The 16274-nt window shown below is 37.5% G+C and overlaps 1 protein-coding gene across 2 annotated transcripts in view; it reads left to right on the forward strand.

Moving 5' to 3' along the window:
- LRP6 (LDL receptor related protein 6) overlaps positions 1-16274 on the forward strand; it is a 136232-nt gene that overhangs the window by 69618 nt on the left and 50340 nt on the right. For both annotated transcript variants that reach the window (XM_081083446.1, XM_081083447.1), the window contains exons 5-7: positions 281-412; positions 3358-3754; positions 5443-5614. In XM_081083446.1, coding sequence (XP_080939572.1) covers positions 281-412; positions 3358-3754; positions 5443-5614 — 701 coding nt within the window. The remainder of the gene's footprint in view (positions 1-280; positions 413-3357; positions 3755-5442; positions 5615-16274) is intronic.

The following is a 16274-nucleotide window of genomic DNA, read 5'->3' on the forward strand; positions in this document are numbered from 1 at the left end:
TTGTTAATTTTGGCTTACCGACTAGATTGTAAGCTTTTTTAGGGCAGTGACCTTCTGCTTTATTTCTGTGTATTCCTCTTGGATACTGAATGCTAAATAACTTCTCACTGATTAACTCCCTTCCTTGCAGATGTTCTAGTAGTCAAGCACCTGGATGGCATTTGGTAATAATTTGGTTTATCAGAGTTGTTCATGTTATGGTTGTTAACCTTTGTGTACCTAGAGTGAGAGAGGTCATCTATAATCATTGGTATTAATCAGTGTGATTTATACTTGACAGCTACAAATCCATGTGGAATTGATAATGGTGGTTGTTCCCATTTGTGTTTGATGTCTCCAGTCAAGCCTTTTTATCAGTGTGCTTGCCCAACTGGGGTCAAACTCCTGGAGAATGGAAAAACTTGCAAAGATGGTAAGAACATGGTCTCCAAGAAGGAAACATTTTTAATAGCAATGGAATTCTTTATGATTTGTTTTATTTCTCTATAATAAGCTCTATATAGTAGAGTGCTTCAGGAGACTCGTTACTTAATCTTAGCTTCATAATTGGTTAAATAACAGGAGTGTTTTCTGTTTTTTGGCCTCTTGCAAACTATTTTAAAAATTATTTTAGTATTTTTAACATGCTGTTTTTGAAAATAATTAGGTGCTATTTCTTTTTTCTATCAACTCTTATAGTCATTTATGTCACAATTGATTCCTATGGAAATGAGTATTCTCATAAAAAGTACATTTTTAACAATAGGTAACACTTGTACATAAAGAACCTCTGTGCAAGGAAAATATGTTTATTAAACTTTTAACTGTAAAGACTATCATGGGGGTAGATAATATTGTCTGAAAAAGAATGATATTTTTAATTGCCTTTAATAACAGAGAAGTGCTTTCAGAAGAAGAAAAAGTTGCATATTGTACTGTTTAAAGCAACCTCTCTCTATACATAGCAACTACACTGCCTCTTCTCCTTACTTTCTTAATTCTCTATAGCAGTGATTTTCAACTGGTATGCTGCGAGAATTTTTAAAACATGCAATACATTACTATTTAGTCAGGTCACTGACCTCTTTTCCCTTAGATTGTCAAATTAAAAAATGACAACAGCCAACACAACAATAGCCGTTCAGTGTGAATGAATCAAAATTATACTTTTTGGTCAGATTGGCAAAAAATATATTTTTTGGTGTGCCGCAGAGTTTTAGTAATTAGTTTATGTGTGCCATGAGATGAAAAAAGCTAAAAATTGCTGCTCCATAGAGAGAGGGCATGTTGGAGAGGTATACTGGTTAGGACATTTCAGGGGACTTCTGATTTGGGAGAATACCAGTTCTTCTCTTATTCTTCTTAATCTGAATGTTATTCTTCAGTCTCACCCCTTTGGATCACCATCTGGTTCTCTAGCCACCAGCAAGACCTGGTAAGAAAATTGTTGTATTTAGCAGTGGCTTCTTTATCTAACTCTGTACAGCAGAAGCCGTTTTTTTCAGAGTGAGTTAGAGAGTTCCTGGCAGGGGGGTCATGGAGTCAGAGAGATGGAATTGAGCCGGTGTACAGGATATTTGTCATGAGTTGGCATTGATAAATTATTCTCATAGTCAAAGGTGAAGCTGGCTGACTCTTGTCAGACGGTTTCCATGGCAAACAGTAATTTGGTTTCAATTTAAAACAAAAGGTTTTTGTAATGTTTCCTTTTTGTTTAAAAATATGTAGCCTGACTTTAAAACAGGATTTATTTTAGCAATAGTGGTCTGTCTACTCCCTCAAAGGGTACATGTTTAACAGCTATTTTGAAATTCAGATATATATTTGACCTGTAGTAGCCTTCAGTTAACTATTCTGTTTTGATCACCTTGCTTAAATTAACAGCTTAACTTTCTGTGACTTCTTTGTTTACAAAGTTTTGGGCTGCCTCCTTTTGACAGAGCAAAGGCAGTAAATTTTGCAGTTATTCCTGCTTGGTGCCTGCTATGGCATTTAGGGCTATATTTTCTTCAAGACAGAGTTCATTTACAATTAATTCTACATTTAAAAAGCTGATGCTGAGAGCTTTACTCTTGTCAGTTTAATGCTAGTATTTTCCTTTGCACTTACTGCTTTGGTTAGGAATCTTTTTTCACTCTTTTGGATGTCAATTTTCTTACTAGCTTTTATAATTAGATGACTTTTTGCTAGTGATTTACTTGAACAATTATAAATATTCTCAGTCTCTGCTGTATTTTTATTGAATACTAATTTGAGTTTAAAATATTTCATAAATAAATTGGATTTAAAACTCAGTGAAATAAAAATTTTAAAGTATTTTCTAATGATAATAATATATTAATTAATATTTATTGAGTACTTTTATGTTCAGTACATTCCTGAGTGCTCGAATCAACCCTGTGAGATACAGACAAAGTGACTAGGCTTAGAGAGAGTGGGTGTTTTGTCTAAGTTTGTATAGCTACTTGAATTCAGTTCTAGCAGATCCACAACTCGTACTTTTAACCACTGTTACATTTATCTGATACCCTCTGTCTTCTGTTGCTATTTCCTTCAGCCAGGCCTTATCTTATAGTTAGCTTTGTCCACAGCTTTACTGAGATATAATTTACATACCATAAAATTTAGCCATTACAAGTGTACAAGTCAATGATTTTTAGTAAATTTACAGAGTTGTGCAACCATCACAATCCAATTTTAGAATATCTTTATCAATCACAAAAAGACCTTGTTCTAGATGACCTTGTTCTAGATTTCCTTACCTTTTAAAGAAGCATACTTAATATGTGTGTGTGTGTGTATGTGTGTGTATATATATATTCATTTATTTATTGCTTTCAGATAGAAGGGAGAGGGAGAGATAGAAACATCAGTGATGAGAGAGAATCATTGATTGGCTGCCTCCTGTATGCCCCATAATGGGGATCAGCCCACAACCTAGGCATATGTCTTGACCGCAAATGGAACTATGACCTCCTGGTTCATAGGTCAACCTTCACCACTGAGCCACAATGCCCTGGCAAAAGCATACTTTTTGAACAAAGGACCTATATCCTATCTCCTTCCTCCGTTAATATTCAGCTACTTAATTTCTTAGTCACTACTTACTTAGTATTCATTATACCTTTAAGCAGCCCCCCAGAGGCTGCATATAATGAATGAAACCAGAGTTCAGTCATTAAAGAGCTTCACCTCATAGTCAAGCTATTTCTATTTCACTGCATTACTTTTCATTTTCACCTTAAATAGATGCTAGTATCCTTTTATACTACGTGTCAATTCCTAAAGGAATTCTACATTCTTTATTTAGAGTTGCTCAATTTTGCTTGTGTGTTTTAATTTTATTTTTTTCTTCTCATTTATTCTACTTTGTTCTAGGTGCCACTGAATTATTGCTTTTAGCCCGAAGGACAGACTTGAGACGCATTTCTTTGGATACACCAGACTTCACAGACATTGTTCTACAGTTAGAAGATATCCGTCATGCCATTGCTATAGATTATGATCCTGTGGAAGGCTATATCTACTGGACTGATGATGAAGTGAGGGCCATACGTCGCTCATTCATAGATGGATCTGGTAGTCAGTTTGTGGTCACTGCTCAGATTGCACATCCTGATGGTATTGCTGTTGACTGGGTTGCCCGAAATCTTTATTGGACAGACACTGGCACTGATCGGATAGAAGTAACAAGGCTCAATGGGACCATGAGGAAGATACTGATTTCGGAGGACTTAGAGGAACCCCGGGCTATTGTGTTAGATCCCATGGTTGGGTAAGAAGCTCTGCTAATAGAACATTTTGCCTGGTATTTTTGTTTTCTATAGGTCCCTAAATATATTGACAAAAACAATTTGATATATGGTTTCCAATAAATGGCTTTCCATTTTTGGTATATAGTGATTGTAATAAAATATCAAGTTAAAGAATTGCTAGTTTTACCCTTGAATGTTTCGAATAGTTTTTCTTTCTAAATTAAGTCCATGCTTGCTGACTTTGTGTGTTGGCTGCAGATTTTGTCTAGGTTGCATCATGACCATGAAAAATGTTAAAAGAAATAGTTTTCAGAACTCTTTTTCTTCCCCTTTCATTTAATTTCATTTTATTTTCAGTGCTTCTGGAATGATATGGTAAAAACATATCTTCTGTCATATATTTTCAAATATATAAATGACTCTATTTTTAAAACTTTGTCAGGCCATGCAGCTTGACTCCCAGTCTTTTTTATTTTTTATAGGAAGGAAGAAGTTATGAAGAGCATGCCCCCTCTTTTTTAAAAAAGTATATTTTTATCCATTTTAGAGAGGAAGGGAGAGGGATGGAGAGATAGAAACATGGATTAGAGAGACACACTGATTGACTGCCTCCTGCACGCCCCCTACTGGATTGAGCCTGAAACCCCGGGCATGTGTCCTGACCAGGAATTGAATCTCGGACCTCTTGGTTCATGGGTCGACGCTCAACCACTTAACCACACCAGCAGGGCTTATTTTTATTTTTGTGACATAACACCCTGACTGTAGTCCAGGGAAACAAAGTTTTCTACATACTCACCAATGTTATTTGTTAACTATGATATTCATTCTGAGGGCAAACGTAGTGACAAATCCTTACACTTCTGTATATACCAATGCCTTAGAGCCAATTAAACTCTCAAGGGCCTGAAGAATCACTTGGCACTACAGTGAGTTTGTTAGAGAACTCTGTTTATTACTGACTAGAGGCCCGATGCACGAAGATTTGTGCAAGAATGGGCCTTCCTTCCCCCTGGCTGCCGGCACCGCCTTCACTCCGGCCGGAGCCGCCTTTCCACCTTCCCACGCTGCCCAGAGGCTTGGAGCAGCTGGGGTGGTGCAGAATGCCTGCGTTGTCGCCATGACGACGACACAAGTGTCCTACCCTGCCCCTCCCCGCCCCCCCGGGGAAGGAGCACAAAATATTTTGAAAAAACATAACTAAATATGGAATCTCATTATTTATTGGAAGGCATTTTTATTATCAGTTCTAGAAAACACTTTTTTAAAAATATATTTTATTGATTTTTTACAGAGAGGAAGGGAGAGAGATAGAGAGTTAGAAACATCAGTGAGAGAGAAACATTGATCAGCTGCCTCCTGCACACCCCCTACTGGGGATGTGCCCGCAACCAAAGTACATGCCCTTGACCGGAATCGAACCTGGGACCCTTCAGTCCACAGGCCGACGCTCTATCCACTGAGCCAAACCAGTTAGGGCTCTAGAAAATACTTGATGTGAAAATTCCCTTCAAGCTTATACACTGCTAGTATAAATGCCTTAAACATACTCTTGGTATGTTTAAGTGCTATTTCTCCCCCTTCTGTGGTGTTTATTGATGACATCAGTGTGATATGACTGGTCGATCTCACCTTAGTATATCTGAAAGCTATAGTTTATTATCTGTTTTTAGCTCATTTTTGTGTGTGTGTGTGTTTACTTCTATAGGTACATGTATTGGACTGACTGGGGAGAAATCCCAAAAATTGAACGAGCAGCTCTGGATGGTTCTGATCGAGTAGTGTTGGTTAACACTTCTCTTGGTTGGCCAAATGGTTTAGCCTTGGATTATGATGAAGGCAAAATATACTGGGGAGATGCCAAAACAGACAAAATTGAGGTTTGTTTCTTGCTTTTCATTTTAGAACCAGTTTTATAATGGTTTTGAGTTATGGTAATTTGATGCATATATTCTTGCCTTTTGTCTGGGGTTCTAGAGGAATCTTTTACAGAAATTTTGCTCAACCTTTAGGATTCTAGGAATTAATGTGTTTTCATGCACCTAATCCTAGGATTTCTGAGTTATACTGGTATGAGAAATGGGTATTCATCTTTCATATCACTTATATGAATGATTTTCTTCATTATGGGTAAAAGCCACTGCCTAAATTTCCTAGGGGCAGTTTATGCACAAAACAAATGTTATATAAGATCTATACTGGAAAAGCTGGTAGTCATGTCAGGAAAACAAAGCCCATGTGTGTGTATAGCCTTTTTGTTGTTAAATTGATTATGAACTATGGGGAGAAAGATTAATTAACCAAAGCTTGGGAAAAATAATTACCAAACTAGAGTCCTGGTGCATGAATTCGTGCACTGCACAGGTGGGGTTCCTCAGCCTGGCCAGCAGTCGGGGCTGATCAGGGCCATCTCACCCAGTCCCGATTGGGGCAGTTGGGGCTGGTGAGGGGTGGGCAGTTGCGGGGTGGGGGAGGAACCACAGGAAGTTGGCCCACCACAGGAGTTTGGCTGTGGGAGCGCACTGACCACCAGGGGGCAGCTTCTGCGTTGAGCATCTGCCCCCTGGTGGTCAGTGCATCATCATAGCAACTGGTCGACTGGTCATTCTGTTAACCAGTTGTAACAGTTGCTTAGGCTTTTATCTATATAGGTGGTAGAATTAAATTGTAGTATCAGAATAGAAGTATGGTGGAAACAACTAGTGGTGAGTATTTTTTCAGTGTTTTGTAAATGGTTTATAGCTTTAATATTGAGCATGAAGTCTAAATTTCACAGCTTTGAATTAAGCTGTGCTAGAAATCTTACGGATTGCATATTTAAAACAGAGTTTTGATCATACTATTCCTTTGAGGAATGCATGACTTTTCATATCAAGAATCACTTTGAATGTCTCTTCAAAGCCACAGCAGGTATTTTCTAGTACATAGATAATTTGGGATCTAGAGTTTTTATTTCAGAAAGGTATTCTTAGGAGTTCCAGGGACTCTGAGAGAATAATGAATTGAAGGGCCTCGCTTCAGAACGGAAACTTGGAATAGAAAAATCCCATCAGTATTCCCACCAGGCTCAAATACTGAAAACTGCATCTCTTATTCTTGCAGCTGGTTTCCATTAATAGAAAATTTTTCGTAGACTTGACTATATAAATTTTCTCCCTGTTGTTAGTGTTTTATTGCCCCCCACCCTTTAAATCCAAGTTAGTGTTTCAATCTTTAACAGCTGGAGTACAGTGCTAATGAGACAAAGGTTATGGGTTCACTTTTCAGAAGGCTATTAGCTTCACTTGGTTGGCCTGAATACAAATTGCACGCCCATTCCCAACCAGTTCACAAGTGTGTATTGTTGATCAGCTGTGGACTATCCATGATTGATAGGTAATAACTACTCTTCGAAAAAGTTTAAAGCTTATGTGTCCAAGAAGACTGTCTGTACATAAGGGAAGAGAACATAATTAAAGTAGGGAAGAACACTTGATTTCTTATTTTGTAGGGATTTTTTAAATTCCATATTTGGTCTTACTTTTTTTTTAGCTTTCCCATTTCAGGTCACTTTTAGCACTTTAAATATAGAAATTTATTCAAAATCACAAATAGTTCAGGAGGGATTCACGTAAAGAAATGAGAATTTATGGAGGTTCTGAGTGATAGTATTTAAGAATAAAAATGAAGCCCAGCTGGTGTAGCTCAGTGGTTGAGCGTTGGTCTATGAACCTGGAGGCCACGGTTCAGTTCCCAGTCAGGGCACATGCCTGTGTTGCAGGCTCAGTCCCCTGTGTGGGGGGATGCAGGAGGTAGCCAATCAATTCTCTCATCATTGATGTTTCTCTCTCTCTCTCCCTTGCCCTTCCTCTCTGAAATCTATTAAAAATATTTTTGAAAAAGAATAAAAATGAATACACATTACATAACAATATGTAATACTGATTAAATGCGAATTATTTTCTTAGTTTGCTGTGAATCCAGTAGATCTTAAAATTAGTATTTATTCCGATATCTTTGTCTATTGTCCTGTGCTATATACATTGTATACAGGTGTATATGGTAGTGTCATTTGCTCCCTCACTTACTTCTTCCTTGAGTGGTACCAACATTTTTAAACTTAACTTTTAGATCTGTTTCTCTTCTTCCAGCTTTGCTAGAACTCAGCTTCTATTTGTCTTTGTCCTCTTTTTGACAGGTTATTTGGGGTTAATTGTGCATCTAACTTCCACTAAAATATATACACACACACACCTCTCCTTATTCTGTCCCCTGAAGATTCTGATGAAGTTTCCCTAATTGAGCATCAATGCTTTTGTCATTTTCTTTTCACAGACACATTTGGGAAATAAAGAGCTGGTGGTGTTATTTTTTCTCTTCTGAATTTAGGATGATGTGTAAAATTGCTGATATATGACAAACTAAGGAAAGAGCGCAGCTCCTTACCTAAATTAATCTTACATAATTGGGGGAGAAAAACTGTTAATTTCCCTGAGACTAGTAGTGATTATAGGAGCAACTGCCACCACTGGCTTTTCATCTTGCTTTACTGAATAGTAGATGGATTATACTGAACTTGAAAACTTCTGAAAAGATATATAATTTTTAAAATGCTTCTTTTTCTAGAAGGTTATTTGTTAGCCTTTGTTATGTAGCAGCTGATCCTAAGTACTGACCTGACCCTAGTCTAGGTCACATGCTCTCCTCTAGATGCATCCTTTTAAGAAAGCTTCCTAACTTTTGTCATGCCCAAGAGTGAAAACTGCTTTTTTTCCCTGGGTCAATAAGAAAATATCAAATTATGGATTTAATAGCCATGTTCTTTTCTGGAAGACTTAGAGTTTACTTGGGATCAAACTGCCCTATATGTGTTTATAGTACATTTGGGAAGAGAAGATAGTTCTTTGGTAAATTACTATGTAGCATTGTAAGGCATAGTAAATCTTGTGTTTCAAGTGGATCTTATGGGAAAAGCTCAGAATGTACATTTGCTTCCTTAGTGGAGATTCCTTAGGTCGGGTTCTCACTCCCTTTTTTTGTAAGGGAGGATAACCAAATGTTGGATATATTGGGGAACTGGGTCTAAGGATTAGGGAAACCAGAGAAAAGTAATGGGAAGCTCTGGGTTTGAGATTCGATTTTTATTATACAGAGTTGCAGAAAGAATAAATAGGTTTATCTGAGGTTTATAACCATCTTCTGTAGAGAGGGATGAGGGGACACAAGGAATTGCTAATGTCAAACTTTCTGAAAGACAGTCATAATATTGGCCTGTGGTTTAATATAAGCCTGCATCTGTGAGGATATGTCTGATTTCCTTACTTGTCACCTGAGAGTGACTACTTATCTGTATGTGTCAGTTAAAAGGTACATGCTGGTACTTGTTTATGCTGCTTCATTATGCTAATATTTAATTGCCTTTTATGAACCAGCTTCTGGTTTACTTGTCTGCGCTGGATTTCCCTGCCCTTTCTCCACCCAAGTGTTAATATAGTGTTTTGGGGCTTCCTGATAATAAATATTAAAGCATGTGCAGAAAGGATCATTTCTATTTTTCTGATAGGGGAAACTTGAAATAAGCCTCCATTTCTGCTTTATGAGATCCTGCAGTAGGCAGAAACATGTTGTGTCTTAACATTCTCATTTTTCTTGGTCAGGTTTCACTGCCAAAAACATCTGTTGCACTGAGGGTTTCTCCACCTCCCCCTGCTCCTGAGGGGTGATCAGGGAAGCAGCTACCACTCACACCCATTGATGGTGCCGGCCGCGCTTGCACCCGCTGCTGGCCCAGGCCCCAATCGCTCCGCGCTGCAGGTGCGAGCAGGGCTGGTGCCGTCAGTGTGTCAGTGCATGGGAGCAGCGGCAGCGGGAGCGAGGCTTCTGGCAGAGAGGGGAGGGGGGGAGGGGAGGGCAGGGGCGGAGGATGGGCTAAGACCCACCCCTGTGCCCACCGCAGCCGTGCGGCCCACAGTTCCTTTCAAGATGGACAAATTCGTGCAGTGGGCCCCTAGTTCAGTATAATTTACTAAGGTGATGTTGCTGTTTATTATGCCTTTTTCTGAAAATCTGTTCTCAATTTTATAGTTTTTCTGTGCAATTAAGATTTTAGAAAGCTTTGGTGACAATAGCAATTCTTAGCTCTCTCTGTAAAAGAACTTAGTAACTGCAAATATTTAATATTTTAAGCATGACTTCTTGAAAAAAAATAAAACGATCTAGTGCAATTATGATACTTTCCCTTCATATTAAAAAATCACTTGCATTTACTTTGGACCAGGTTAAAAGGCTTTAAATGCAGCACTGTCATTGCCCTTCCTGCTCTCTTAAACAGGTGCATGGCATCCCCTTACTTCCCCTACTTGCTCCAAAGCATTTCTCTTTACTTGTCACCCCTGCGAGATTCTGCATGACTGAAATGTTATTTCCATGGGTATATATTTTATTTTATTTATTTTATTTTATTTATTTTTAAAATATATTTTATTGATTTTTTACAGAGAGAAAGAGAGAGAGAGAGAGAGTTAGAAACATCGATGAGAGAGAAACATCGATCAGCTGCCTCCTGCACATCTCCCACTGGGGATATGCCCGCAACCCAGGTACATGCCCCTGACCGGAATCAAACCTGGGACCCTTCAGTCCGCAGGCCGACGCTCTATCCACTGAGCCAAACCAGTTTCGGCTATATTTTATTTTTTAAGTGCCATTTCTGTTAAATTATATTTTATGTCCTATGAAGTGTGTTAATCAACCCCCAATAATATCTATTTGTCTGTCTTAAAACTTCTGATTCGCTCCTTGATTTAGCTATTGCCTGGAACATTAGAAGAGGAATAGTTCCTGTGAGCATAATTTTAGTTTCTCTTTTACTGCATAGCATTCCCACTCCAATTCATTTTATGATAGGTGCCTAGTTGTCCTATTGCAGTGATGGCGAACCTTTTGAGCTCGGTGTGTCAGCATTTTGAAAAACCCCTAACTTAACTCTGGTGCCGTGTCACATACAGAAATTTTTTGATATTTGCAACCATAGTAAAACAAAGACTTATATTTTTGATATTTATTTTATATATTTAAATGCCATTTAACAAAGAAAAATCAACCAAAAAAATGAGTTCGCTTGTCACCTCTGACACGTGTGTCATAGGTTCGCCATCACTGTCCTATTGTCATCTATTTGTTAACATGCCTAGTTAAGTAAAGTGGCATAGCAGCAACTTGGGTAGTAGACTGGCTGCCTTCCAAGAATTCATGGGTAATCCTGTCTTGACATTTAATGAACTGATGAAACTGCTCCAAAAACCGGATGTGATGTTTATAGAAGGTTTGCTATTACCTCCTCTCTGTAGAGATAATGTTCTTGTTAACTCACATCTGTTTCCTGTTGTAGCCCACATTCTCACTGTGGTTTGGGAATATTTGAGAATGCCTCAGAATGTTAAATCTATACCGCAATGTGGTTCAAGCAGCTGAAACCACTGGAGACTCTGGTTCATATTTGGAGGAAAATTTTAGAGGTGACAGAAGCCTAATTTCAGTTTAACTAATTAACCACTCTGAGGTAATACAGGGAAGCACACACCCTCAAGAGTTGCCAGAGATTTAAGTAGGGTTGGCTCGACTACTAAAGCATAAGGGTAATCTTTTGGAATCACCTAAAATGGTTCACTTGTTCTAGATTCAGAATGTACATGCAAGCTTTTACTAGGAATTGTGTTGTTATTTTAGACATAAGGGGCTGAAAACCACATATACAAACCTAGTAACCTGTCCCAAACTGTGCCTAGTTGACTATGAGAAATATAAGAGTGATAAATCTAAGAGTGATTAATTTTAGCTCTTCCTTTTAATGTTTTAAAAGCAGCATGTTCATGTTTGTTGCTTCTGCCCAGTAGAAAGAAATTGTGTGGTTGGTAAAAGAAAAATATTTAGGGGAGAAGCCAATTTTCTAATAAAAGTGTGAACTCTGAACAAATAATTAAAAGAGGTTTCAGAAAGTAAGCATTGTACTCTATACAGAGGGAAATAATATTGTTCTTTAGATGTACAGTCTCAAAATCAGAATTTATTTAAGCTGTTGATTTCTTAATCTCTTCAGAGGATTATTATACTAGTAATTGCTTTCCACATCATATCAAAAGTAATAGGATTTATTAATAACAGTCCTTCCCCTCTTCCTCCTTTGCTGACCCCTCCTCCTTTGGACTTGCTCCTTATCTTTATTTTTTATTAGGGAAAATTTCAGACATATAGCAAAACAGAGAAAAGAGTCATGAACCACCCACCCTCAACCATTATCAGTACATGATCAATCTAGAATGTTCTAAATGAGAGAGAACCAAGGACATGACAGATAAGGATTCTCTTACTGATACAACTATGGTTTTAATACTTCTATTTTTAGATAACCTAAAAGAAATGAAAGAATCCGGCCTTTGTCCTTGCTCGTATAAACCTCAGCTAGTGCTTTGAAATGTAAACTTGCAAATTTGATAAAAGATTTTTTTTAAAGGTGGAGTTTTATTTTTTTTCAAATATATTTTATTGATTTTTTACAGAGAGGAAGGGAGAGGGATAAAGAGTTAGAAACATTGATGAGAGAGAAACATTGATCAGCTGCCTCCTGCACACTCCCTACCGGGTATGTGCCCGCAACAAAGGTACATGCCCTTGACCAGAATCGAACCTGGGACCCATGAGTCCGCAGGCCAACGCTCTATCCATTGAGCCAAACCGGTTAGGGCTATTTTTTTTTTCCATCAGAAATTGTGTGTTTTTTTAAAGTAATTTTAACCCATATTAGAATTAAGTATAGTATAGCTGAGGAGAAAGGAAAGACCAAATGAAAGAAACCCTGTGGCAACCCTGAAAGTGGCAGGTGTGAGAGGGGACAGAGATCTAATCTGAATATATTTTGGATATGTTTGATTTGATAAAGTATATTATTAAAATTAATTTTAGCTATTCCTTTTAATGTTTTAAAATCTGGCTACCACCAAACTTAAAATTACACACGCGACTCACATTTGTGGCTTGTATTACTATTTTTCTCTTGGACAGTACTGTTCTAGACTCAACCCTGTTGTAAAAACATGCCCAGCCGGCATGGCTCAGGAGTTGAGCATCAGCCTATGAACCAGTAGGTCACAGTTCCATTCCCCAGATTGTGGCCTCCATCCCCAGTATGGGGTGTGCAGAAGGCAGCCGATCAATGATTCTCTGTATTGATGTTTCTCTCTCTCCCCCTCCCTCTTCCTCTCTGAAATCAGTGAAAATATATTTTTAAAAAAACACACAGAAGCAGACAAGAATAGAAAGGGAATTAAAGGAAACAATGTGCTTATAAAATTACATTTAAAAAATCTTTAGTACATTTTAATTACATTCTTTAATTTGAAATAGATGTGCTATATCTAGCTTTCCTGTGAGTTTCATTTATGTTTTCCCTAAGCATTCCCCTTCCCCAAGACTTTTATAATTTGCTTTTAAAGTGAAAGAACAGGAATAGCTGGAAGGGACTAATGCTCGAAGTGGGTAAAGCTACAGAATTCTTAAGTGGTGGCATTTAGGGACTGAATATAAGTTCTTGGCCATTGTGCTATTCTGAAGATCTTCTTAAGACCTTCATTACCATTTGTTGTTTTTCTTCCAGATGTTGCTAAAAACCTTACTAAGTCCTTTGCTTTTTTCTTCTTCCCAGAGACCCTTGCTTGCACTTAGCATAGCATTAGCACTGATCCAAACCCCAGTTTTGTCAAGGGACTGGAGTGAAGATCAGCCAAGCATTTCTGATCTACAGTTATGTGCAATTCTGAAATCCAAAAACCTCTCAAAACCAAACATTGTTTTTGTTAATTCAGTTTGTGGAGAACCTGACCTGAAGCAGTATAAGACCATTTGTAGCCTTTATTTATCTCCCTCTGTAGAAATATTTATAATGAACTGCTGCCCTGAACCCAGGAAGAGGGGATATATGCACATTGTGGTAATTTTGTTAAAACAAAAAAGGGCTGAATTCTGAAATACTGCTGGCTCCAAGACTTAGATAAAGGATTTTGGACTTCTTTTACCATCTCACAGAATTGAAAATATTTTATTAACCATAATTCTATATTTAAGATACTTTATCTTTAGCACAAACAGTCTGAACACAGTGACAGAAGTAAATGAGGTCTTCCTGAAATACAGCTTTGTTATGTCACTCTCCTGAAAGTGCTTTCAGAAGTTTCTTGTTTTCTATAACTCTCCTTATCCTGGAATTTTATACCTACCATAGGCTGGTATCTGCCTGGTGATGTCTTCTTTAAGTATCTTTTGTATTCTTTCTGCCTCAAAGAGTTTCTTTCAAAGTCAGTCAAGCAAAGCATCATTAACTCTGTGTCTTGACATGTGTTATTTCTCTTATTGTGGAAAATCCGTGAATTCTTCAAGGTGGATTTGAATTCCTACTATTTCCTGAAGTTTCTCTTGATTAACTATAGACTAGAGAAGGTTTATGTATATGTATGTGTATGTGTATATGTATATGTATATGTATATGTATATATGTTTTAATGTAAATATAATTTACCTCTACAACTAGAGAGTGATTCCTAAGCTAGAAGAAATCCTGTTATAAATTTCTTAGCATTCATCATAATATCATTCATGGTGATTTGAATTTATTAGATATGTTTATTAATGTTGTTTGCTTTTGTGGGGGAGTACAATGAGGGTCTGGTAGAGCAGCAAACATATGCTCTGATGATACTGTCAACTATTCTTTTTGTTTAGTGTTTTAGTTTCTGTTGCATAAGCAAACAGTAAAAATGGGGGGTTAGAAATGGGAGTAAGGGCCTGTTGTTTTCTACTAGTTGCCATAATATATAAAAGTCTGTATTACTTACATTCTTCAGTTTAACAGTGTGCGGTGTTTTGGTCTTTTATTTCCACATACTCTTTTATATTTATACTAGAGGCCCAGTGCACAAATTCGGGATTGGGCTGAAACCGCCTCTCCAACATCCCCTGAGGGGTCCCAGATTACAAGAGGGTGCAGGCCAGGCCGAGGGACCCCACTGGGGCTGGGGAGGGATGCGGGAGGTTGGCCAGCTGGGGAGGGCTTGAGGGAGGGCTCCAGGGCATGTCCGACCCGTATCACTCTGGATTGGCTAGACCCCAGCACCTCAGCAGCAAGCTAATCTACCAGTTGGAGTGTCTGCCCCCTGGTGGTCAGTGCACGTCATAGCGAGCGGTTGAGCGGCCTTAGCATATCATTAGCATATTACACTTGATTGGTTGAATGACTGACCAGACGACTGGACACTTAGCATATTAGGCTTTTATTATATAGGATATTAATTTTTGTTTTGAAGCATTATATTTTATAAATTATATGTAGCCATTTAAATATAGCTGTTTACTTTTAAGGACTGAATAAAACATTTCTCTAAAATAATTTTAAAAGGCAAGAACCAGCATTTACTGAGCATCTAGTACATATCTGGTATTGTGCTATATTTCTTGAATCTTTAATTCTATTCTGTTTTACATGTGAGAAATTGGGTAAAGGTACCCAGTGAGTTTAGAGCTTATATTTGAAATCCAAATCTATCTGATTCTGTCAGAATATCCTTTGCTAATCACGAGAGGTTTCTTTTTAGAGCAGAAGAATGAATGGTAACTACTAAATAGAAGATGCTTAGTTAAGTAAACTAAAAAGATCTTTTGGGATTGTGCTTTTGTTCTTTTTCTCTCTGTGATTTTCAATTTCATTTTTTGCTCATTCTCCAAACTCATACTTAATCAGTAATCTTATGTTTAAGTTGTTCTTTTATCAGAATGAACTAACAAAAATGTTGTAGGATGACGTAGCTAAAAGAGAAGAGTTGGTTGGTCCTGTAATATTTTTGAAGTAGAAATTTACTTTTTAATTTTTAAAAAGTTCAGCATAAAGCATCTAATTCAGGATTAGGCATCTTAATTGGAAGGCCAATATTTGGGTACAGTAAAGCAATATTATTTTATTAAGCAGTATTAATTTATTAAGTGAAAGATAATGCATATTAATTGATTTAAGATAATACTGAATGAAACTAGGAATACATTAAATCAGATATGTTTTATGTACCATAAACTTGTAAAAAAGTAGTGTTTTAGAGTTTTATGGTACGGAATAGTTAGCACTCAGAGTTAGATGCTCTCTGATAAGAATGATGAACTCCTAATGGAGAACATAGGTTCACTGTTACGTATGTGGCATTTAGATGAGGTAGCAGTATATTTTCTGGGAGATGGGAATTTTGCAGGAGAAACTGGTGAGACTTAGACTGCAGCTTTACATATTTGTAGTTTTTCTACATGAGATAATAGCAGAAACTGTAAGGCTTGCTAGGCCTTTTTAAAGGTGTTTACAGACAAAGAAGAACTCAAGAAATCTTGGGAAATATCCATCCAGATTTGAAAAAGGAAGGAGGAACAAGTGAAATAAAGACATAAAAAGTAGTCCTGGTTATAGAAAGAGAAATAAGATCATATTGTGCCATGATCGTCAAGAGTAGAGTTTTAGTGGGTGGTTAAGGT

Source organism: Myotis nattereri (genome assembly GCF_964212035.1).
Source record: "Myotis nattereri genome assembly, chromosome: 2".
NCBI classification, from domain to species: Eukaryota; Metazoa; Chordata; class Mammalia; order Chiroptera; family Vespertilionidae; genus Myotis; species Myotis nattereri.